This window comes from Echiichthys vipera (genome assembly GCF_963691815.1).
Source record: "Echiichthys vipera genome assembly, chromosome: 11".
NCBI lineage: Eukaryota > Metazoa > Chordata > Actinopteri > Perciformes > Trachinidae > Echiichthys > Echiichthys vipera.
The window spans coordinates 19,045,707-19,070,135 of NC_139836.1; the positions used below are offsets into that span (position 1 = coordinate 19,045,707).

Consider the following 24,429-nt stretch of genomic DNA (forward strand, 5'->3'; position numbering starts at 1 on the left):
TTATTTAAATAATTTAATATACCAACCCCTGCCCTCTCTCTCTCTCTCTCTCTCTCTCTCTCTCTCTCTCTCTCTCTCTCTCTCTCTCTCTCTCTCTCTCTCTCTCTCTCTCTCTCTCTCTCTCCGCCTGTTTCTCTCTATCAGTCTGTCTCTCTCTCTCTCAGTTTGACATCACAGGTGTGTATATATAGCCAGCAGATGGATTCTCCCATGGCAGGCTGCTTCAGTGCTTCTCTCTCCCTCGGCTCAGGTCTACCGCCGACCACTCAAATGAACTAGAAGCAATTCCTTGTTTACATTGTCTCTTCCGATCTGCCCAACCATCAGTTTGTGACTGCATCCATTATTCATGTGTTCCCCTCCACCACACGCACACACAGAAAAACATTACTGCTGCTCAATGTGTTCTTATAGCCTCTATGTTCAGGGGTACACCACTGGGAATTGCTATTCCCGTTTTAAGACGGCATCCGTGGAGGTCTAGACACAGAGTACACATTTTAAAGGAACTCTTCATGTCTTGAAAATCCTTGTATAATACATGTTTGACTGCATTTTATCTTTTTAAAAAACGAATTCATCAAGACATCTCAGTTTGATGTTTCCTGACGTGTTGTGACAGGACTAATGTCTGGAGGCGTAATTTAGAGGAAACGGTAGCAAGGAAAGTCGGAGACAGGTACTGTTACTATGAGACGTGACTTACGTGACATACACTAGTTCTAGTGTGATGTTGTGTGTCCCTACTGTGGTATATGTTTGTGCCGAGTGTTAAGGTGGTGGGGCCCTCTGGCTAAGAAGCAACTGCTGAGCACAGACCAGCAACATACTACGCCACCACAACATGCCTGAAGTGCTATCGAGCAGGCACACAGCCAATCGGAGTGAAACCTTAGATGTCCCTGTGCACTGTGACCTGCATGCATACACACTTCGCTGAGTATTTGCAGCATATGACAGGCGAGACACATGCTGGCTACGTAGTCAAATGAGTACCGAAGAGGTATGGATGGACGAGGGGTGGTGGGTGATTGGTAGTTTAAGAGAAGCCAGAAACCTAGTCATGCTGCCTTTGTATTCAGTTGGATATGCATGTTTAACGAGTAACAGCTTACCATATCCTCTAGCTTTCAGGCAACATACAACGGTTTGTTATACATCGAAATGTAGAAGTTGTTTACATAAGCATTTTGAGCACTAACTGGATCATGTAGAAATCTTAACATATGTAAAGAAAACAAAACTCCAAAAATGTCTCAAATGAAAGGGAAATTGAATACTTAAGATTTGGAAAGAACTTTATAAAATCACAAACCCTTAGTTTAATTAATTTAATTTAAAGTAAAGTTAGGTTAAGTTGGATTAATCCCGGACGAAAACCTCTTGGTTTAAGATGGAAACCGAACCGAACCGAAATTCGAGTGGAAGGTAGGGCTTGGACAATTTATCCATATTATATCGTTATCATGATATGAGACTAGATATCTTTTTCTTTCCTTTTCCTGATTGCTGCATTACAGTAAAGTGCTGTATTTTTCTTACACTTACACAACTTAACAGACTGTTCTAGCTGTTCTATTATTCTCCCTTGTCTTTACTCACATAATCATTACATCTGCATAACTGTTGATAATATCATAGCAATATCAATATCGAGGTTTATAATAAAAAATAGTGGGACATTTGATTTTCAACATATCACCCAGCTCTACTGGAAGGTGTTTGGCATCCATTAGGTGCAATCACAGCACTCAGCTTTGCACCACTTTACATCTACATCAGGCTAATAACATTTTAGATGTCTTCCTCTTTCACCCCTTTTGTTGTCAAATAATCACTTTTCTGAATGGAGTTAATGGGTTTGTGGCCCATACACTCATACATGCACACACACTATAATTTAATCCCAAACTTTCAGATGATCACTCTGCTTACACTTAATGGTAGCTGCCATTTATGATGCCACAGATTTCCTGTGACTTTCAAAGACACACACTTGATAGGCACTCTCAGAGTTTGTGAGTCTCCTAACACTAAGCTACTAAACAAGTATATAAAGCATAAGTAACTGAATTATCCATCGCAGTACTGAGAGGCCTGACGGCAGGAGCAGATAATGATCTTATGACTAAGTCAGTCTTTTTTAGGGCCAGTTTATTGGCATTGTTATGGGTATGGAATCAAATTAGGAAAATGGCAGCTGTGTCCATGCCATATCATTATGAAATGTAATCCAATTTGACCAGACAGTCCTCTTGAAACGGACAGAGCACTCTCTAGGGCTCATCAGTAATAGCACTGCTCTTTAGCCCTTCAGAAATACTCAAGTAGCAGTCTGATTTGTTTTTGTGTTGCATGTGGGCAAATACATTATTGGTCAAGCCAGTGGCTGCATGGCCTTTGGTTGCGTCCTCTTCCAGGAAAGAAATGTGTTCTGTGTAACAACAAAAAACAAACTTGCTGTAAACAAAAATCTTTTATTTACTTGTGTTATATTTTTTTTCAATATAATAGGGCCATTCAAACAGACTGTAGCAATGTGACATGTACAGTACTGGGAAACAAATTTCACTTTGTTGACATAGCACATAATCTGCTTTGATGGCTACTTGTCGGATGTCACTGTGAGGAAGGACATTGTAAAATGCGCTCCAAGTGTTGCATATGTACCACGCTGTAATACGAGCCTGCCGTCTTGAAAAGGGGCTGCCATCAAGAGGGTTAAAAGTTGTTGCAGTTCCAGGGATTCTCTGTGGACGCCATTTGCTGGGCTTAGCCGCACCGTTTTATGAGGCTGAGGTCGACACACACAGACCTTCACTAGGGTGTTTTTGCTTCAAAGGCTGTTATACACAAGGATATCTACTCATTCCCCTTTTCTACCAGAACGACAGGGAAGCTGAGGGCCTGCTTGTGTCAAATCAGGAGTGAGTGAATAGCTGGAGAGGAACAGCTGCATGCGATGACTGTGCCAAGCAAAGCATGTCGATGAACTGCCATGCAACTCACTCACACACAGTGAAGGAACATTGAAAGGCATGCATGAGAACAACAGTTTTACCCTTTCCACCCTGCGGAACAATTAACTTAAAGAGCCATATGTGCAAAACGGGGGGAGTGACTGTACATTCTGTTATCTAACACACAGGAACACACTCAAACTTGTTCAAACACACAGATTCAACATATAGCAGATGGATGCAACCGCAGAACTTTTTTCTTTTTGCCCTGAGAGGTTGTAGCTTGTCATGAATGTGGACATTCATAAGCTCATGTGTACTGAAGCCTTCCACTTAACCGAGTATTGCTTTAATAGGGGCTGATATCAGTAATTTCTTTCTTCATTATATATTTAGCAAACTGGGGTGTTCTTAAGCATTCTGATTCCTGCACATGGTTTCCCTGCTGTACGTGAGATAGATATGCCCATAGCCAACAATATCTTTCTATCCTCACTGTTAAATGCCAATTAAAGTTTGTGCCTTTTAATTCCGCCCTGCAGATTCTCCTTATCCCTGAAGCAGGTCATGTTCACTAGTTTTTATCTTCAATATGCTCCATTTACTCACACAGATTGTTCTTTTTTTATTCCAGGAGGCTCAGAAGGTGATCAATCCCGCCAATAATCCGGCAACAGACAAACCAAAGGGTGATGAGAAGGAGGAGGTCCCAATCAGTGAGGTGGGATGGATGACTTCAGTCAAAGACTGGGCTGGTGTTATGATCTCCGCTCAGACGCTCACTGGCAGGGTTCTGGTAAGTCTTCCCTCTTTTTTAAACTGTAATGTCTCAAACTCAAATCCAATCCTTTTTTGACACTAGGCATTTTCCCACCCCCATAATTCTCCTTATTTCCTCATACAAACAGGCTGCAACTGATTTTCACAGCCAAGTTAGCTTTTGGATTAATCCACTGTATAATCCACTGCCATGTACATATTCACTCACCTGTTTAATACAGGTCCTACTGGAGACATTGGGCGATTCATTTGAACCCCACAGAAGCTAGGGGATGCTCAATCCTCACTGATTTTCAGTTTGGCTATTTGGCTGGCACTGTCCAGCCTTCTTTCTGCTGCAATGGCCTATGCACGGCACGATGTAACTCACTCTGCTGTGCCTCTGCCAGCTGAACCGATGAGTGTGTGTATTTGTGTGTGTGGTTGTGCGTGCACATGCTTGTGTGTACAGTATGTGAGGGGGAGATTTATCGAGTACAAGAGGTAGCGTGGTGTTTTTGCAATACATAAAAGGCTGTCACTGTGGCTTTTCTCTTGGTATGAATTACAGTCCCTCTCCCCTGCTGACCCGCCTTTCTTTAGCTCCATCCCTCACTCTGCCCCCAAATCTCTCCTGCGCTCGACAAGTCTTTGGTCTAACTCATATATGATGCTGTACTTCTATTCATATTGCTGGAGTGCTCTTTCTATAACATAATCACAGTTTATTCTGGTATTGATGGTGACAAAGAAAATAGTCTTTATCTCTTGAATTAGCCTATGTTTGTAATGCCAAAAGTGTCTACTCTGTCCTGTGCTGCACCAACAGCATCACTTTCACAAAATACATGATTCAAATACTCTATCAGCAACATTTCTTATGTGCTCCTTCTGTCAGCTTACCAAGATGTCTGCTGCTTAGCTCAACTGAGCGGTTAGCCATGAGCAGCATACTGCCTGTAACTACTAGCTGCTTTGGTTTTGAAAAGACTTCAGTGTTTTATTAGAACTAGGGTGCATTCAAGGTAACCCCATGTTTTCCGATGCTGGACAATGTTTGTTCACTCGAGTGAAATCACCCTGGCAACAGCTATTCCTGTGTCTTTGTCAGTTCTGGGATTTTGGGGTCATTGTGTAAGTGTATCTGTCACCTTTGTATTGTAGATACAAACATATTTTTAAACTACTTAGTTCTTTCTTGTCTTTCTTGTCTTCTTTTTTTTTACATCTTAACTTTCATCAGAGTATTAACAGCCTTGCATAGACACCCGCTGCACATCTGTGGACTGAATGAAGCAGCAGTGGAAGTCAGGAGAGAGATGGGTCCAAACTAAAACACTAACACTGTCATTGTTAATGTCTGCTGAAATGTGACAGTTTCTTCACGCCTGGTGAGAATAGCTGGGAGTTGAGAAGGATTCAGGCCTTTCATGGTGAAGAAGGAGAAGAATCCTGAAGGGAGCTGTCAATTTACTAAATGAGCCTCTCTTTCATCACTTCCCTACTCACACAGCTCCGCTGGCATGGACACAGCTCGCTTTCACTTTCATCTTTTGCTCTGACAGAGAGCTCCCAATCTGCCCTGTATGTATGCATGTATGTGTGTGTGAGACAGACAGACAGACACACATACAGAGAGACAAATAGGCAGATGGACAGTGAATCAGAGAGTGGTTGTGAGAGTCAGTGAGACAGCACAGGTTGCTTTAAAGGGGTTTCTAGGCATAGAGGTATCCCAGTGTATCACCTACTGTGATTTGTTCTACTTCTGGTGGGGGCTGTTAATTCTACCCAGCAGGCTGTGTTTGCAGAACTGATGAGAACTCTGTTTAGTTGAATGACTATCTCTTCATGTGGGTGGGCTGTACATTTGTGGATACATGCATGCTCGTATGTGTGTGTGTGTGTGTGTGTGTGTGTGTGTGTGTGTGTGTGTGTGTGTGTGTGTGTGTGTGTGTGTGTGTGTGTGTGTGTGTGTGTGTGTGTGTGTGTGTGTGTGTGTGTGTGTGTGTGTGTGTGTGTGTGTGTGTGTGTGTGTGTGTGTGTGTGTGTGTGTGTGTGTGTGTGTGTGTGTGTGTGTGTGTGTGTGTGTGTGTGTGTGTGTGTGTGTGTGTGTGATTTTTGTGAGACTCTTGCTCTCCCATCAGTGCTTTACTGCAGATCGAAAATTGTGATGAGTATCCGTGTACACAGAACTTGGCTGGTAACCATGGCAACTGCTGCGTCCCCCCCCCCCCACACACACACACAGGTAGGATTAAAGCTTAATACAGGCTCCATTCTATCCAGGTGGAAGAGCCAAAGCAGATTGAAACAGATAGCCTCTGGTAGGCAGAAAGTCAGAGTCTTCCATCCCTGTTCATTTGTTTGCCTCGATGAGTTCACTGCCATGGAAAGATCAAGTATACCCCAAGGCTTATTGAATCCCCAGTCAAATCTAAATCCGCTCGTGGCAGCAGCTCGGCCCAGGAGTCCCCCGTCTTGTTTCCCCGAGCTGGGCCGAATCACCAGCATGCGAAGAACGCGGCCCTTTTACTCATTGCTGCCTAATTTGACTATGCCAGACTACTTTGCTCTGATGAGAAAGAAATTAAATGGACACCCTTCCACCCACACAGCAACCATTAAGACCAGACATGTGCTGCATGAGAATCGTTCTGGTCATTAGCTGCCCTGATTTAAAGGAGTCCCATTGCTGAGCTATAGGCTGGAGAAGCAGAAAGCTATTATGGCTCATGGCATTTCTCAGAGCATGAAATAGCAGTCAACACACTGCAGTAGGTGCACAGGCACGCGCGTGTGTGTGTGCGTGTGTGTGCGTGTGCGTGTGTGTGTGTGTGTGTGTGTGTGTGTGTGTGTGTGTGTGTGTGTGTGTGTGTGTGTGTGTGTGTGTGTGTGTGTGTGTGTGTGTGTGTGTGTGTGTGTGTGTGTGTGTGTGTGTGTGTGTGTGTGTGTGTGTGTGTGTGTGTGTGTGTGTGTGTGTGTGTGTGTGTGTGTGTGTGTGTGTGTGTACACGCGTGTGATTGGGTTTCAACGGACAAATGTGTTGATAATACATTATTTCCTGACACTGGTCGTAAGTCAAAGTCCCCTGTCGTTGTGTGATCATAGCCTCTGTAACCTGCATGCAGCCCTTCCAACTACCATCACACATACATAGAGCCATATATCCAATTTCGATTAGGCTCCGTGTCACCTTATGTGCCTTATAAAATACCGGGGGAAATGATTGATGCTAGTATGTGCCAGTGTTGTTCTTCTGTGTGGGTCATTGGTTTTTTGTATCACCCATCACCTTAACAATATCACCTTATCAAATATTTATCACCTCACTCATCCATGACCAGTCTCTAGTGTGGTTTTCAGTTGACACTAAGCTCGGGGTGAAAGGAAAAAACATCAGGGTTAATGAACTTAAACTTTTCAACCATGGAATTTGTTAATAAAATAAGAGTTGTGTGAATCGCTTTTTTCAATAAATTGTTTTTCCTTGCATTATTCTGAATGGGACAAATAAAAAATAAATAAAATAATTTAACACCCTCCTTTGCTGGTAACGCAGTCATTTTAAAAACAAAAAACAACAACAACAAAAACCCAGATTAAAAGCATAGCTTACAATAATCACTTCCAAATATTTAAGAATGGTTTTGAAAGAACTGTTTGGAAATTGATCAGTAGGTGAAAAAGTCAGTCTGTTTGAAATAATGCAGACCAGCAAGCAACTATGTGGCAGCTGCAACTTAAGAAGGAAGTGTCTCTCCAAGCCTAAAAGATAGCTGTCCACACAAAGACACTGCATGTGGACCATAGGTAGGCAGAGCACCTCTGGTTTAACAGTGGACGGCTCATCGGTCTCTTGACAACCGTATCACCCCAGTTGCTTTGTATAAAGACCTCATTAAGCACTCAAGGGCACAATGTCCGAGGAAATGACTAGTCAGACAGCTGGAAATAGAGAGGGTGGATTTCTTGTGCTGCAATACCACAGCATAATGCTACAGTAACAACATATGTAATCCCATAATGTTCAAGAAAAACAGGGAGGATTATAACCTATGAATGTAGATATTTGCCCTATCTCTGTGCCGTAGATCTGCTATGCATGGTGGGTCCACAAATAGGTCAGCCCTGCCATCCTTCTTAATGGGATCTTGGGTGGCAACCAGGGACCATCTGTTCACTTGGTCCGCTCCCTAAACCCTGTGGTCATCCCTCTGCCTCCCCATCCACCCACACACTGCATGGCATTCTGCATAGTGACCCCTGTTATCTACAAATACAAAACATCTGGCTATCTCTGCAGGAGAGTGACAACACATGCATTCAGACTGCAATTGTAACAAATCCAGCACAATTTAGCTGTTTCAAAAACAGATTCTGCGGTAGAACATAACAGGAAGCACAGTGTTTTCTTTTTCTCGCACTTTCTGCCTCTGTACACCTTTGCCTGTGATTACCCGTCTGTTATCTCATTTTCTCTATTTTCTCGATTATGTGTGAGGACAGTTGCTTACAGTATGTATGTGAGTGTGTGTGTTTGTGTGTGTGTGTGTGTGTGTGTGTGTGTGTGTGTTTATATGTGTGTGTCTGTGTGTGTGTGCTGGAAGGAAAGGAGGTAAGATTGTGTGAATGTGTTGTCTCGCATCACCTGTAACTTGCACGCAGAACAGTGGTTTTCTACTTTTCAGACTGGTGTTGTTTATGTTCATGCAGTATGTATTTACCCCTAAGTATAAGTCATTTTTTTTACTGACAGTCCTTTGAGTTTGCATAAGCACATTTGTGTTTTATTTTACAGCAGCCGGTGGATACTGCTAGAGTCTGTCTGCATCCCTGGGTTTACCCATGAACGTATGCGCGTGTCTGATATTTGCTTGAGTAGATACAATATGTTTCTCATGCTGTGAGTGAGTTCTTGTGCAAGTGGATTTTTTCCTGTGTGCATGCATGACTGTGTAAATGCATGTCTGCTTGTGTCTGTTTGGGCTGGCTAATTACACTTTCCTGTGGAGTGTGTGGAACTAATTTATTGCTGTCAGTAAACTCCTCAGCATGGATACAGCTGTCTGCAGCACACTGTCTCCTGAATCGTGCTCCTCTGTGACAATAACTTTGCATCTTAGCAGCATATGTCTTAATATGCATTCTGTAGAATAAGAACTTGCCCATTATATTGCATTATTGCAGGAGTGAGGATTTCACTACACAATGTTTTATCCATCAATGGGGAGCAGTATGTGTTACTGATGGATGAGGAATCTGCACAATAAACACATCCACCCACACATACACATATGCAAGTACACTCTGAACTATGACTAGACGATGCTTGGTTGAAATCATTATCACAGTATCAATATTGATATTTTTAATATGATATCAACATGAAATCATAAATCATATAAATAATAATCAGTATTAAAACCAGTGAACTACATTCCACTTTTATGCAATACATAAGACCAAACTCTTTATATATATAACAATATAATTTGTAAAACAATAAGATCAAATAGTCCAATTTTGCTGAATGTCAATAAATAGCCATATTGAATTATTACCCTGACAGATATACACTCACAAATGCACACAAACGCACAGAAAAGCACACAAACGCACTCAGTTACTATGGTGTCTGTCAAAGGTATTTGTCTGAGAGAGTGCCTGTAATGTTGTCGTGAGAATTGAACAATCAATAGTCGCAGAGACCATCTTCTAGGAATCGTCACACTTGCTTCACAACCCAATTTCTTTGTAAATTAATAGCGGTCGAAATGGACAAATCTATACATATTTCATCTCTGTGTTTAGCATTCGTTGACACTTTGCTTCAGCAGTGTGTTCCTCAATGCTGAAACTCAATTTCTGAGCCTGAGTTAGCTCCTATTTTCTATAACTCTAACCTGATGTCCTATGATGCCTCCAGGCTGTTTCCCTGTCCCTCCACAGTTGTCAAGCTTAGCTAGCTGCACAACTTATTCATTTTGTCATTTGCTTTTATTTATCAATTCAGTCGATTGCAATCCAATTGGCATTGACTTAAATCCTCTGAACAGTGATGAATAGCTGATTATGCTGGAGGGAACACGGGGGACCAGCACTGCAGCACAGAGAGTGAGATGGAGGGAGCAGTATGAGAGAGAAGGGTGTGGTGCCAGCCAAAGTCTCTTATACACATGACTATTCATGCATGTTGGAGTATGATAATTCACAACAACTGGGAATTAGAAAAAATGTTTTGTATGTGCATTCATTATTTTTATTTACAGTGATGAAATGTTTCTTGTCTATGATTTAGTCAGTGTTTGGTTTTTAGCCTCCATGGTGGCGTGACTCCAAGGATAGCAAGGCTAGTCTGTCGGTCTTTTGTCTAGTCTTCAACTTTGGTCCAGACTGAAACATCTCAACAGCTATTGGATAGATTGCCATGGAATTCAGGATCTGAGTACACTTGACCCTAAAGTCCAGTTCATTCGATTTGAATGAACACCGTGTACCGTACCTGGCCGCGATTTGTCGATCTGTGCCTGGGTCCACAAAGGTGGTCTTGAATGCAATTCAGTTTGCATCAGGCGTGAAAACCAGCTGTACCAAAACTACTATTTAAAGCAGTTGGAAGGAGTTTATAACTGGTTATGAAAGTCTCAATTTAATACTGATGCCTCTATATGACCTACATTATTTCTGTAGTTATTCTTGATGTCCGTTACCGGGTCCAACTCGGACGGTAATAGATCCAGCTCCGGCTTCTACTACTAAGTATACTAAGTACGATGTCAAATTGAGTATGTTGTGCATTCCAACAGCATAGTATGTGGATTTTGTGTAGCGAGAAATGCCTGGATGTATACTACATTGGCAAGATTTTCTAAAAATTAGGTGTGTGCTTACTGCACATACTCAACTGCACCACAATGCAATGTGTCTCCTCAGAGTGTACAGCGGTAGAAATTCTGAGCCAGGCTAAAGGCTGTAAATATGTCACTTTATTAAGTTTTAATATTTTTTCAGGAGAGAAAAGTTTACTAGACAGTAGGTAAGTATGCAATTCTGTTTTAGTCTTTTATTTTTTAAAGAAAAGTTTGGCTTTTTTTAATTTTAGCTTAACTCTGATGTTTAGAGCAAAGTAGAAAAACACTTGAAGCCTTTAACATGTTAATGCACGTTAAGGATTACTACAGCTTAGTAGTGACACTATGTATCAAGATATAATAGTTAAGTAAATATGTTAAATGTATGAATACATGTGTATGTTAATTGATGTAATTATTGCTTATATGGTTTTTTTTTTATTGGTTTCAGTCTTTGATTTAGTGCTACATGTCACTGAATGTAATTGGAGGTTCAGAATGCATTCTCATGCCATGGCCACATGTCAGCTGTGTGAAGGAATCCCTGCTGGCTTGGGTTTTCTGGGCTGCCGCCACATAAGAAACATAAGTTGTGCACGGAGTTGCGGAGGAGTGAAGAGGGAGGAGGGGATGAAAGGGAAAGCAGGGTGTAATTGGAGGAAAAAAAAGAGCCATGGGGAGCCCCTGCCATCAAGCTGCATCGTTTCAGCTGGTAGAAATTCACACACTGCTTTCTCACTTAGCAAGAAGACATAGTGCTGCACATTTGAGCATGCATATATAAATACAGGCACAGCGTACAGTAGTATGCTATCCAGAAAACATTCCTTTTCAAATTCTGTCATGTAAGAGTAGAAGAAGGGTGCAGAGTGTGTGAGACAACTACAGCTACAGCTGGGTTCCTTAACCGCAAGATAAACCAGAGAAAAAGGTTTAATGAATTATATTTGAAATATGCACTAAGGCAACAAAAATGTAGTTTGAATCACCTAATGGATAACACGTTTCACACCGTAGTGCAGTTATAGTTCTTCCTTTGTTCCATTTAATTGATCAGCATCCCACTGCTTTTAAATTTTGCAGCACACTAGGGACAGTTTTACAACTCTGAGAAGGTTGGGCTCAATTTGTCCTCATGAATGATTTTCTCTGCAGCCCTGCTTAAGGCCCATCATAACTCTGAGCCATTCTGCGGGATGACTCATCATTGCTTGTTCTCCCCCCCCCATCTATTAAGCCATCCATTTGCCACCTGGGCCTCTATCTCTAAAGAGCCAATGACCTACACCCATCCCCTCTCACTGCAGCCCCTTGTCTATCCCACCCTCCCGCTATCTGTTCTGCAGAGGAAAAGGTCAAGAGAGCAGACACAGGAGTGATTTTTCACTTAGCTAACCACCTGGCCTTATTAGATCAAAGTCACCTGTGAGTTGCAAGGCAATGTGTCTGAGATACTGTCGAGACTATGTTTCTTTTAGTCTGGGCATAGAGAAAAAAATGCAGCACATCCTAAAAATACTACCAAATTAAAGAATTTGAAATGATGAAGTAAAATATTGTATGTATTGCATTTCATCACTTGTATCACCTATTGGTGTTGTCTGATGGCATTGTGCTTGGAATGTGTCGCAAGGAAAATCCAAAATCACTTAGTTAATTGCAATAAATCCACTGTAGATTTAAAACAAGTCATCTTTGCTATTAGATAATTCAAATTCTAATAAGTATAATTAACTTATAATTATATAAGTATAATATTAAAATATACTTAAGTGAGTAACAGTATCCTGTTTACTTTTTAAAATATAATTATTTATGCTCTGCTGAAACCTCAGGCTGAGGAGTGCTAGGGTAGTCAGAAATAAGATTACATTTAGAGTCACATTAGACTGCAGGGTAGAGACTGACAGACTGACAGACAGACAGTTTGAGACACAAAGTCATAGAGCAAACGGTTGACAGGCAAATAGGCAAAGGGACAGGCAGAAAATTGTGTGCAGACAGAGGGAGACCTAAGTAGGCAGTCACAGAGGAAGCAGACATTCTAATGTTTGTCATTTGGAGCCCCCTGTCACCTCCAAGACAGCACTCTCCCTGTCTCATTTTTGTCATGGCTGCCTGGTCTGGTCTCGGGGAGGAGTGCTGAGTGACTCAGTGCCTCTGGAATGACGCACACCTAATGGATCAGAACTTGCAGCATCACATTGATCCAACTACATCTAGCACCGGTGCCACTGCCAGACACATTTCTTAAAGCTTTCCAAAAATAGGTTTAGGGACAGAGGATATTATCAAGAACAACAAAGAATGAAAATTTCTTTGGCTGCAATGTATTAAACTTTTCTTTTATTTGTCCTACAGATGCATAGGTGCATTATTGTCGAGCAAAAGAAGGAGAACCTCAATTTTATATCTTATTTCTTTATACAAATTGAATGTGTAAAAGTAACACTGGAGCATATAGATGGACGGATAGGTTATTACATTACATAACAATCTGTCCTCCAGTTTTCAGTAATGTCTTATCCTTTTCTACAAGCACATCTTGTCATCCACCTCAGCTTGCTGAATGAGCTAACATATACCCTTGGGAAGTGCACAGCTAATGTACAGATAGATAATTAGCTAGACACATGCAGCACATTGAAAACCTTAACAACTTACCTGCAAATGGTAAAATCAAGCAGCAACCTCCGGAGGTGAAAAACAAAGCCAATTTGATAATTTCTCCATTCATGACTACTGTACGAGAGTGAATTTTTATATAACTATATCTATCTTCAGCTGACATCGGGCGTGAGGCGGGGTACACCCTGGACAGGACGGCAGTCTATCAAAGGGCACATAGAGACGAACAGAGACAGACAACCATTCACACTCACACCTATGGGCAATTCAGAGTCATCAATTAAGCTAACACGTGTATGTCTTTGGATCAAACGGAGAACCCGGAGAAAACCCAAGCAGATACAAGGAGAACATGCAAACTCCACACAGAAGGCCCCCAGCCTTTTGCTGTGAGGCGACAGTGCTAACCCACCACACCACTGTGCCACCCTCTTATATAACTCACCTGTTTAAATTTTCTGCATAACTGAGGGGATGGCCGCTTTGAGTGACAGGTGGGTGCCTTAACGGTGGCTAGCTCAGCAACCAGGATTCATTTGGCCTGCCCCAGCTCCACCCACGCTCCACCTATCTGCCCATTATTGCTTTAGCAGGCGGAGTCAGACATTGCCAAGATGACGACGGCCGGAACACCCCACATTGATCTTAATTTTGGCTTTTCAGAAAAATGTGGGTGATGTTACGGAAATACCGTCCATATGTTATACAGTCTGTGGTTACAATTGATCTTCATTTTGGCTTTTCAGAAAAATATGGGTGATGTTACGGAAATACCGTCCATATGTTATACAGTCTGTGGTTACAATAGATCATTGTAAGCTAAATCAAATGGTCCTATCCTAGAATAACTGCTAACAAAATGTTATCTTTGTGTGGCTTGTAAACAAGATTGATATTGTACCTTAGCACCCTTGCTTGCTCAACTGTCTGTCAAGTTTGTACACCAGCTCACCCACCCAGAGGCTTGAACGCTAAAGGAGCATTTCTCACATATCCCCAAAGATCTTTTTTCCCTCCTCTACATGATTTTTGACTGAAAAAAAGGAAGCATGATTGTGATTTCTGTCCGGGGTTCTTGGTACAAACAAACAATTAATCAGCATCTGCTACTGAATGATGGTAAATTGACCTGGAGGTTCCTGGAGGAATAAATCGTATTCCTCCCAGCTCCATACTGTTGTACTCTCTAACTCACTTTGTGCTCCAAGCTCACTGGAGTCGGCTGAGCATTAAGAGACTTTCCCAGTGGGGACTGATGAAGAATCACATTATTAACATTTTCTTGGTGCAGACTTTATATGCTGCATGTCAATTGCTCTGTGGCGCAGTAACTGCCTCCTCTTCTCAGTCTGTCTCAGCATCCATACATCAGCTGGTCTGAGTAACACAGAAAGACAGTGTGGGAGTGAAAGGATCATTGGAGATGGGGCCGACTGCATCCCCACCTCTGCTTTATAGGGTGGACAGGTTATTATTGCTGCAACATCGGTAGTGGAAGATAGATGATATGGTTCTACTCCTTCAGAAACTGACCTAACGGGCAACAAAAAGGAACTGTCACATAAGGTTTCATATTGATGGCTGTGCTGTGCAGAGCCTCAGAAGGTGATTGCCAGTTTTCCTTGTGTAGGCATCTCTGTGCTTCATATTTTTATTATTATTTTTTTTTACCTTCCCATGACTCCTGTGACAGTATCAGACCAGGTTGTAATATGGTCTCAGGTTTGTTCTGAATATGCCGTTGTCACTCGTGTCATGTTTGTGCTTCTAATTGCTTATAAGAGGAGTCAGCACGGTGAGGAGTCCGCATGATGGGGACCATCTGCTAAGCCAGGTTTCAGATCTGCTTACCCCCACTGGGATTCTGTTTCCTGGAATAGGACAGCCTCAGAGTGTCCCTAAAACGCATCACCTCCACTAGCCATCCACCGCTCGCTGTACTCACAGTTTCCATGAGATCATTAGGGGACCATCACATGTGATGTAAGAGGCACAGGGAGGAAGGGAGGGAGAAAGATTATTTTATGAAAGATCAGATGAAAGTGAGATATGGGGGAAAGGGAATGAAAGGAAGCCAGATGCAACAGGAAAATCCATTTTAGGATTGATGTAGATATTTGCAGCTGCTTCTTCAATTTCAGTACACTCAACTTAGAGTAACTGTCTTTCATCTAATAAAGGCTAGCTTGCTTGTGAGTAAATCAGAGAAGTGGAGGCATTTTTTGGCTTTGTTACCGAGGCTCTCCCATAGGAGGAGCCATGGCAAGGTGCTAATTAAATGGTTTGTAGGTCTGTCTCTGCCTCCGGGCCCTAAATTGCATCAGTATTGACTTCAAAGCCTCAATGCATCAAAGAAGGACCAGAAGCAGTACGCTTTCTCTCCTCTCCTCTCCTCTCCTCTCCTCTCCTCTCCTCTCCTCTCCTCTCCTCTCCTCTCCTCTCCTCTCCTCTCCTCTCCTCTCCTCTCGTCTCCACTCGTCTCGTCTCGTCTCGTCTAGTCTCGTCTCGTCTAATCTCGTCTCGTCTCGTCTCCTCTCCTCTGTAGGCTCTGTGAAAGCTTGTTTGCTCATTGTGATTATTGTATGTGAAATGCAATTGGCTGCACTTAATGCTGGGGTCAAGCATAGTCAAAGTGATGGTAGGGACAAATTACCCTTCAGGTTAAATCAATACTATACTTGACTGGCATACAGCTGCAACCAAGCTGTACATGACATGATTTGTTTCTTCTATTTACTTTAGTGTCTTTTTAAATAATCCCATTGATAGATTTACTGCACACCAGAAGCAGGGGAGAGCTCCATCCTGGGGCTACTTAGATGAAGTAATGAAAGCATAAAACTTCCTCTCACAGAGGGGCTAAAAAGGCCAGACCATCCTAGTCTCTGAAGACAGAACGATGTTCCAGTTTTGTGATCCCCTTATATTACTTTGCTGCTGCTGTACGTGTCTCTCTGGCACATTGCACTCACAGTTATTCCCACTAGTGGCATATCACCGTGGCAACATCAAATCTCCTATTCACAGGATTGAGCTTTGTGCCCTCTCTCTCTCTCTCTCTCTCTCTCTCTCTCTCTCTCTCTCTCTCTCTCTCTCTCTCTCTCTCTCTCTCTCTCTCTCTCTCTATCTATCTACCATTCCTCTGTGCTTCAATACTTACTCAGTGAGACTAAAGTGCCGGACAACCCAAATTATAAATCCCTTTTTTTTACTGGGGTTGTGGCAGATATCTCAGACATAGATCATCTCAAGTACAACCAAAACTATCTGCATGAGAAATATGTATTTGGTAATTAGTATGAATGCCCTCCAAAAGAAAACGAGAGCATCAGTCATTTCAGCAGCGTTCAAGTGACGAAACCCTGTAGTGGGCAGAGATATTAACACTCTGGTCCGCCGGGAGCAAAAGAGGAAACAGTGTGATGTTATTAAAGTCCACAGAGGGAGCAGGTCATGCTGGATTGATGAACACAGGAGACTGCTGTTTGTTTTTCCGTTTTCAACCGACAGTCACGCTGCTTTCTTTCGACCATAGCCATGGCCCTTCCCTAACTGTAACCAAGTGCTTATTTTAATCAATTATTTTAATACGTTCTACTGACCTTAACAAAGTAGCATTTTTAACCCAAACTACAATGATTCCTTAAATCTAACCAAATTGGTTGTGTCCAACCAAATCTTAACCACAGTACTGTCAGATCATAGAACAGTTTTATCTTTGAAACAAAGATTTCATCTTGGAATATGTGTCTCTCTGGAAGCCATGGACTAGCAAGGCACTTTGTTATTTGATTTAGGAGATTTGTTGTGTAATATGGATGAACCCAGCCTTTAGGAGTGGAACAAGCACTCCTTACTTTTCTTGAGCCTTTTTGAAAGGTTTATCATCAAATAATTACACTGAGTGGATACAAACTAGATAAAAATGAAAGCTATTTTCACTGTACATTGAACATGTACAATTGTATTTAAAATGGAGTTTCTGTTACTTAGAGAGTGAAATTCTTTACTTTCTGTGTCTGTTGGATTAGTTATCTTTTTGCCAGGGAGACTATAAATTATTTAGTGAATGAATAACTGTATGAATTAAGTGGAATTAATAATATATGCCCCAAAAGGAACAGAAACCATTAGCAAATTACTTCTTGTCCTCTCCTCTGCCATATCTCAAACTACAGAAGCGTACTGAGGGCCCGCTAAGTAGGCCTGAAATTGAATATAAAATATGTTGTCTTTGTTTTTTTCAATATTATATGAGATACTTCAGTTCCTCACAGCCAATTATGGGCCCGTTTAATGAAAGCTACTTCCAAAGTGCTCACTGTGACACCTCCACTCCTTCTGCTGAGGGGTGAAGGTATTGTGTTAAGGTCATTCATGGCAGGTTTCAGGCATCCACCCACCTTATTGACTGAGCTGGACAGCTGTGTGTAGGGTTTGATCTGATGCGGTAGGGAGCAAACAGAGATGCTGCTGCTCCTCTTCACTTTGCACATAGCCTGCCAACAAACAAAGAATACTAATACAGCTTATCCTTCTCTGCAGATCCTATAGTCTCATCTTTCACCTTGCTGTAAGCGAATTTCTACCTTATCAGGACCCGCTACATTGTTAGTGAGCGAAAGTGGGCTTTGGCGCGGATGATAAACTTCTCATTAACCTTCAGGAAATTAAACAAAACCTTGATTTAATTAGATGAAGATCATGTCACCGCTTCGTCTCCTCCTCGATGAAACCTATGCGTCATCAGGAGGGGCCTCTTGGTAATATAGATATGTGGATTTAAGAAAGGAAAGAGAAAAAAAAGGATGTGGTGCAGCAATATTGTTTTATCATTTAGATGGTAGTCAATCCATTTGCTTTATTGGTAGGGAAGATGGAGCTTTTAATTCCATATTTGGCAGTGCTGCCTGGGCGTTCCTCTGACTGCCAAATGCAGAATGACATTATTTGGAGAAGGATGAAAGGTTCTGCTGAATTCTGCAATACGCATCAAAGTAATTGCTCTGCATGCATTTTAATAGAAATGGTGTTGGTGTGATAAAGTTTTGATATAATTAACTATGGCAAGGCTGATTTATGCCATGATTAAAGGCACATAATGGAATTGTGTGGCAGTAACAGGCGCCTGGACAACAGTGTAGTGACCTGAATACATTATGACTTGCAGACCAGATGGAGAGTAAGCCATTTTATGACCTTAAACCTTTTAGTATTCACACAGTCAACTTCCCTTTCTCCTCATATTCTTACTGTAGTGAGAGTGGCAATTTCTCATTGTTCTGATTGGAAATTGTACCAGTTATGTAAATGTCAACATGGCTATTGGTTGATACATGGCACAATTACATTCCTAACAATAGTGAGATAGCAAATCAAGGGACAAAATAAATGTGACAAAGGTGATTTAGCAGAAATACATGTCTATTAATCATTATATTGACTCTGACTATGACATGGTGCATGTAGCGTTTGAAAGTAGGAATTGCACCTTTAAACCACCTACTTGTTTTCCAAAACACATTTTTCTTTCTTGTGCTGTCTGTCAAACACTGAATCTACTACAGCCACAAAGCCATGGGCGGCAGTAACAAGACGCAGTGCCCCTAGACTGCTGCTCACAAAACCAGGAACAATCCCTGCAGTTTTTCATTAAAGGGGTAGTTTGTGAACAAACACCCGAGAGAAACATCCCCACTCAGTGTCATGTTGTCAAGGATTCCCTGCATGGCAGAAGTCTGAGGAGATGTCTTTTTGGAGATCATGTATTTACATTTTATTGAAGCGTAATGGGATACAGGGAAGGGGAGGATTAGCGGAAATGTTGAGGATTCAATCTGAGGCCAGCAGGGGTGCATGTATTACCAGAAGAGCCTTATTCAACATAATTCATATTCATGCATACAACTATATTTACCGAACAGTATTTACACATTAGTTGCAATAAACTTAAATATATATCAAAACACTATATTTAATGTAATGCTAAGGATATGTGTAACCTGGTCTTATTTCATACCTTACTTAAGTGAAAGTTCTTCTTTATCACATCATTCTGGATTTAGAACAATTCTCATCTTGTCATCTGGTCCAGGATCAGTGGGACATTTACCTGGGCCAGTAGGTCAGTCAGGCAGTGGTCCAAATTGGTTGTTGCCCCCCTAAAACTTCTTTAGTCTTGGCATTTCGCACCTAGTTCAAAGTCTGTTACTAGTACCTGTAAGTTCTGCTTTTAGCCCACTCTACTGTCATTATGTATATGGCACCACCTCATGGTAACTACTTTTTCCAACCTGGCAACATGGTGCTAGGTTTACCACCTGTTGACATACTGTCTGCAGAGTGACAGGTGACAACTCCAGCAAACACTGGGAATGCTGTTCTTTAGGGATGGAAATCGAGAACCAGCAACAAAGTGGAATCGGAATTGAAATTGCATGTCTCCGAGCTTGTCTATTCCTTTTATCAATGCTGGCATGTTTTTCTGACAGTTTTTGTATTGCAAAACACTGACATTAAACTCATACACTGATGTAAACTTGCAACAAGGAGTCATGGCAGAGAGGAAGAAACAGTCCAAATCGTGGTGTTATAATAACATTAGCGCCACACATGCAGGGTTAGCAGATCTTTTCTTTGAAAAACCTGGAAAACTAAATTAAAAAGAGAGCTGCACAAATATTATTCCATCATCTAAACTGTGTTCAGATTCAGATAACAAAACAGTTTCAGACATGGAAAACCTGTATAGGCCTACTTCTTTTCCACATAGAAAATTGATCAAGAATCAAATTAAGTATTGGATTGACAAGCAAAATCGATACCAACATTTGTATCAATAAAATCTCAGGGCTCAAATGCAACGAGGGAAAATTTATATTTACAATTTTATCACATCAAAAATGTGGCCTGTGTTCTGGTTGCTGTCCTTGTCATGATGCTTCTCTACTCACGAGGTAGTGGCAAACACACTGACATTTTAGTTACCCCAAACGGAAGGGTACAAGTTTGTAGACCTGTGATGCCCAAAAATGAAAAGCTACACTTTACCCAGAGTTCATCAGTTTGTTGTGTTCTCTACTCCCTCTACTGAACTCCCACATTAAATCTTTCATACATGGCTAACTTACCTCTGAGTTAGCATTGCTGTAACAGCTGAACAGTCACATTACACTACACTAAAAATAACGTTGCCCTCTAGCCACCGTACATATGCATAATGGGCATTATGGTAACTCAGTGCAGTGGCAGCAGCTTTCTATAAAGTCCCATCTGAAAGTCAGCACATATAATGCAGTTTTCAAAAGGAATTAGCTCATGCATCGGATGTTGGGTGGGGAATAGATGGATGGATATTAGCTGAAGAATTTTTGCAAAAGCCTCTTTGCAGGCTGGTCACATGCAAGCTCTTCTCTGATCCCAGTAGGGGTCCTCCTTTCTGTGTCATGAACACAAACAGGGGCTGGGTGATATGGCCAAAATGTTCCACCCTGATATAGTGTAGGTAATTTCTTAACTCGATAATAATTTATATATCATGAATATAGCATGTTTTCTGGTAAATCAATAAATAAATATTCTATATGCATAACCAGATAGTAAGCATGTACTGATAGAAAATGAACATACTGTACCGTGCAAGGATCAGAACGTAAAGTGTCGTCCAAATGCTGTAAATGCAGTTTGGCGGCTGTGTTTTTTTTTTGACACGGCGGTATAAATGATATAGAAAAATAAATCCCATAGACATTTTTTATAGTTTTGATGATATATGAAATGTTGATGTAAATCACATTGCACTGTTGGGAAAATATTGTTGTAATGTAAATTTGATTATGAAACCAAAACAGTATTTCAGGTATTTCAGATAACATTTTTTGAGAACTTTGAGTAAATTATAATATTGTCACTTTAGACAGTGTACTTATCACAAATCTCAATGAGATTTTGTCACAATATCAGTTCCATTGAAATTGGATGATAAATTGAATTCTTGCCTAGCCCTAGGTTGGAGACTTACACACATGTGATACACACACAAAGAGGTGAAGATGCACAGACACCTACAGGCTGTGGCATTTAAGCTCTTGCTGTGCCTTAGAGGACATGCTCTAATATTCGCCATCTCTTCAGTCCTCTTTCTCTACAGCTGTGTGTCTCTCTCTCTCGCTTGCTCTCATTCAGTCTCTACCACATTTGGCATTTTCTACCACCTCTTAAAGCTCCCCCTTTCCAACGGGGGAGCAATCTCTAATGGTCTTTCAACCCTCCATCTCCTGCCATCGTCACCTCCATCTTTTCATCTCCTTCTCTCCTTCTCTTTTGTCCTTTTGGAGTCCTCTGCGAAATTTCAAGACCGTTGTCACGCTGTCGGTCTCTTGGGGAAGGCCTGGATTAGACACAGGATGCGGTGAAAGTAAGAGGAAGGATGACTTGCCATTCTAGTATCTAAAACATACTCTATGTACCTCTCAAAAGTTCCACCTCTGTTAGGATGGTTTAATTCGACAGTGACACATCTCTCATAGTTCACAAATAGCAAAAAAATAAATAAATCCTCTTTTCATGAAATAATGATGCCATAGAAACAACTTTTAGAAGAGATTTTTCAGACGGGTTGTTCTGTCCGTCTGTAACGGATCCCCCCAGGCCTCCTCTTCATCTCCCGCAGACAGATCCTCATTTTAGGAGTTGTCATCCTGTCAGACCCGAGAGTCTTCCTTCATATGGACCCCCTCTCCTCCGTCAATCACTGTTTCTCTTGCCTAGGTGCGACAATATGTGCATCTGTCTCATAAAGGCCACTAGGGTTAAATGGAGCCCATTCCTGGGGTGCAGCATCGGTGGTTTTATATTGATTTATGAGATTGCTTTTCTTCTCAGAGATGAAAAAAGAACTTTGTCGGGGTTTACCAGTTTGTTTACAGTAATTTCCTGTTGTGTTAGATAAAATATTGCACTGAATGCTGTCTGAAAAGTAAGGCTGAGAGTGATTGTAGGTTTTCTTTTAAGATTAGGTTCCTAATTGCCAGACATAGCAATTGGTAGCTATGTGTGTTTTTAATTACTTTCCCAACTAATTCATTAATTAATCCTTTAGTCTACAAAATGTAACAACATAATGAAAAATGCCCAAAGCTCAAGGTTTTTTAAAACATCTTATTTTGTCCAAACTTGCAAACCAGCTAATTGACCATGTCCGTCTGCTTTTTGTGGCTTGTCGGTTTTCACCTGTCTGCCAAAGTTCTGTTTATGCTTATTCAGCTCTCTGAAAGTGTTACATTTCACACCATGTTTGTATTTTCACACATCAAAATCATGCACAGACCCAGTAGTATCGCCTTTCGAGTTTTGCAGCGTCTGATTCATATAAATAAAAAGCTTTCACACCATCATTGCTATTGCCATTTTCCTATTACCTCAATAGGTACAGGTTGATTTGTCTGTGAAGCAAAGCCCTAACTGCACATTGAATAATGAGAAACGTGGATAAATGGTATATATGATTCTTGAAGGAACGTCCTTCTCCAGATCCGATCCGCAGTCACTGCATGACCTTGGGCGATAACACAAAAGGAGCTGGCTGTGGGAGGATTGGGCAGTAAAAGATATGGAGCAAAGAGAGACAGGACTGTGTTGCAGCTGTAGAGCTTATTTTCCTCCTCCAGTCTAACCTGACAAATCAGATATAAAACCTAACTACCTTCTTTTCCTAAAAATTAGCTTGCATGTTTAGCAGCTACTGAGAAGAAATAAAGACAAAATAAATCCATCCGGCCATCTGGACTTATCTAAATGCCCAGCATAACAGATAAACTACAGTAATGGTGACACATTTCATAACAGAAGAACCATTCTGGTTGCAATTATGTCCTACATCTAATTTCTCCTAATTTTCTCGGCCTTACGCTCTTTCACATTAGACTTTACTAAAACTGATGGTGAGTCGACAGTGGATTTGGATGATGAACTTACTCTGGTTTGCTTATATCCTGCCTGTTTGTGTCCTTTGCTCCTCTCATAATGTATAAGATGAAGCTTATATTTGAAACTGGGGTGTGCTTGACCCTGTTCTGCTGAGAGTCAAATATGCTAAGTGATTAATTAATTCACCACTGACCAAAGCTGTCCGTGTTTGGTAATTCTTGATCAACAGGTAAGAAATGCTCTTGTAGAAATTGGTATGCCTGTAGTACATTTGTTCAGTCACAGAGTGGGAATCAGTAGTCTGTGTTGAGTTATGCAGTGTGTGACTGGAATACAGAGTGCGTTTTTCCGAGAGAATGTCAGATCATACCTACGCTTGCGGATCCTGTCTAGAGCCCCCTGCCATTTGAAGCTGAGTGCAACGGGAGATCACGATGTGTGCTGATGTATGGATGTATGCCATAAAAGTTTAATGAGGTTTCATTTGTCCACATTCTACCAGTGAGAGTCTCACTCTCTCACCTTTTGTGTGACACCTGTGATAATATAGGAGTACTATGAAAGCAAACACGTGGAATGGATGCAAATGTTTGCTCTGCAGTGCAGACATTGTTACTATTTGATAGGTGAAGGTATGCCATAAGTTGCATTTGTTTTCTGTTTCATATGAATGAACATACTGCCTGCAGATATTTTCATTTGTTTTAAACCTGCAGATGAATGTTGAGGGATTAAAGCGAAATGAAAGCACACACAGGACACTGGTTTGGACAGAGCTTTACTTGGCTGCGGACCTCTGAAATCCTTTCTGGCTGAAGCATCAATCGGACATTTTGGAATTCCTCTTTCTGGCTACCCCAGGCCAGATTAATGAAAAAGCTTATCCTGATGCCACACAGTACTGACGGCGCATTCTTGACTCCCCACTGAGGAATCCCGCTTGTGTAATCTTGGGGAACCCGTTAGGATTCTTAGAAAGTTTTTATTTCAATGTTTGACAGAAACAAAAACTGAAATGTTCTAGATTTCCTCTAATTTCTCACCTAACTACACTAGCCGCAAGGAAATTAGTTTTTCTGCCTTTGATGTCGACCTCTAGAAGCTCTGTAATAATAGCATGTAAATCAGCTCACAATTGGGCTGCCTCAAAAGCCCCAGGGTTTGGATTTTATTAATATTTTGCACAAGTAGCTTTTTTATTTAACAAATTAGCTAAAATTGCTTCAGATTAAAAGTTCCTTCCTTCTTCCTTTCTGCAATATTGACCACTTGGTAAAGGTTCCATGGGGAACAATTGTGGT

At 41.3% G+C, this 24,429-nt stretch overlaps 1 protein-coding gene across 1 annotated transcript in view; it reads left to right on the forward strand.

Annotated features, from left to right (window-relative positions):
* Window positions 1-24,429, forward strand: part of LOC310953813 (calcium-activated potassium channel subunit alpha-1a) — a gene marked incomplete at its 5' end in the record, with an annotated part of 133,188 nt that overhangs the window by 30,084 nt on the left and 78,675 nt on the right. Inside the window, one exon of the mRNA XM_083923023.1 lies at window positions 3,595-3,756. Within this exon, the coding sequence (XP_083779149.1) occupies window positions 3,595-3,756 (162 nt within the window). The remainder of the gene's footprint in view (window positions 1-3,594; window positions 3,757-24,429) is intronic.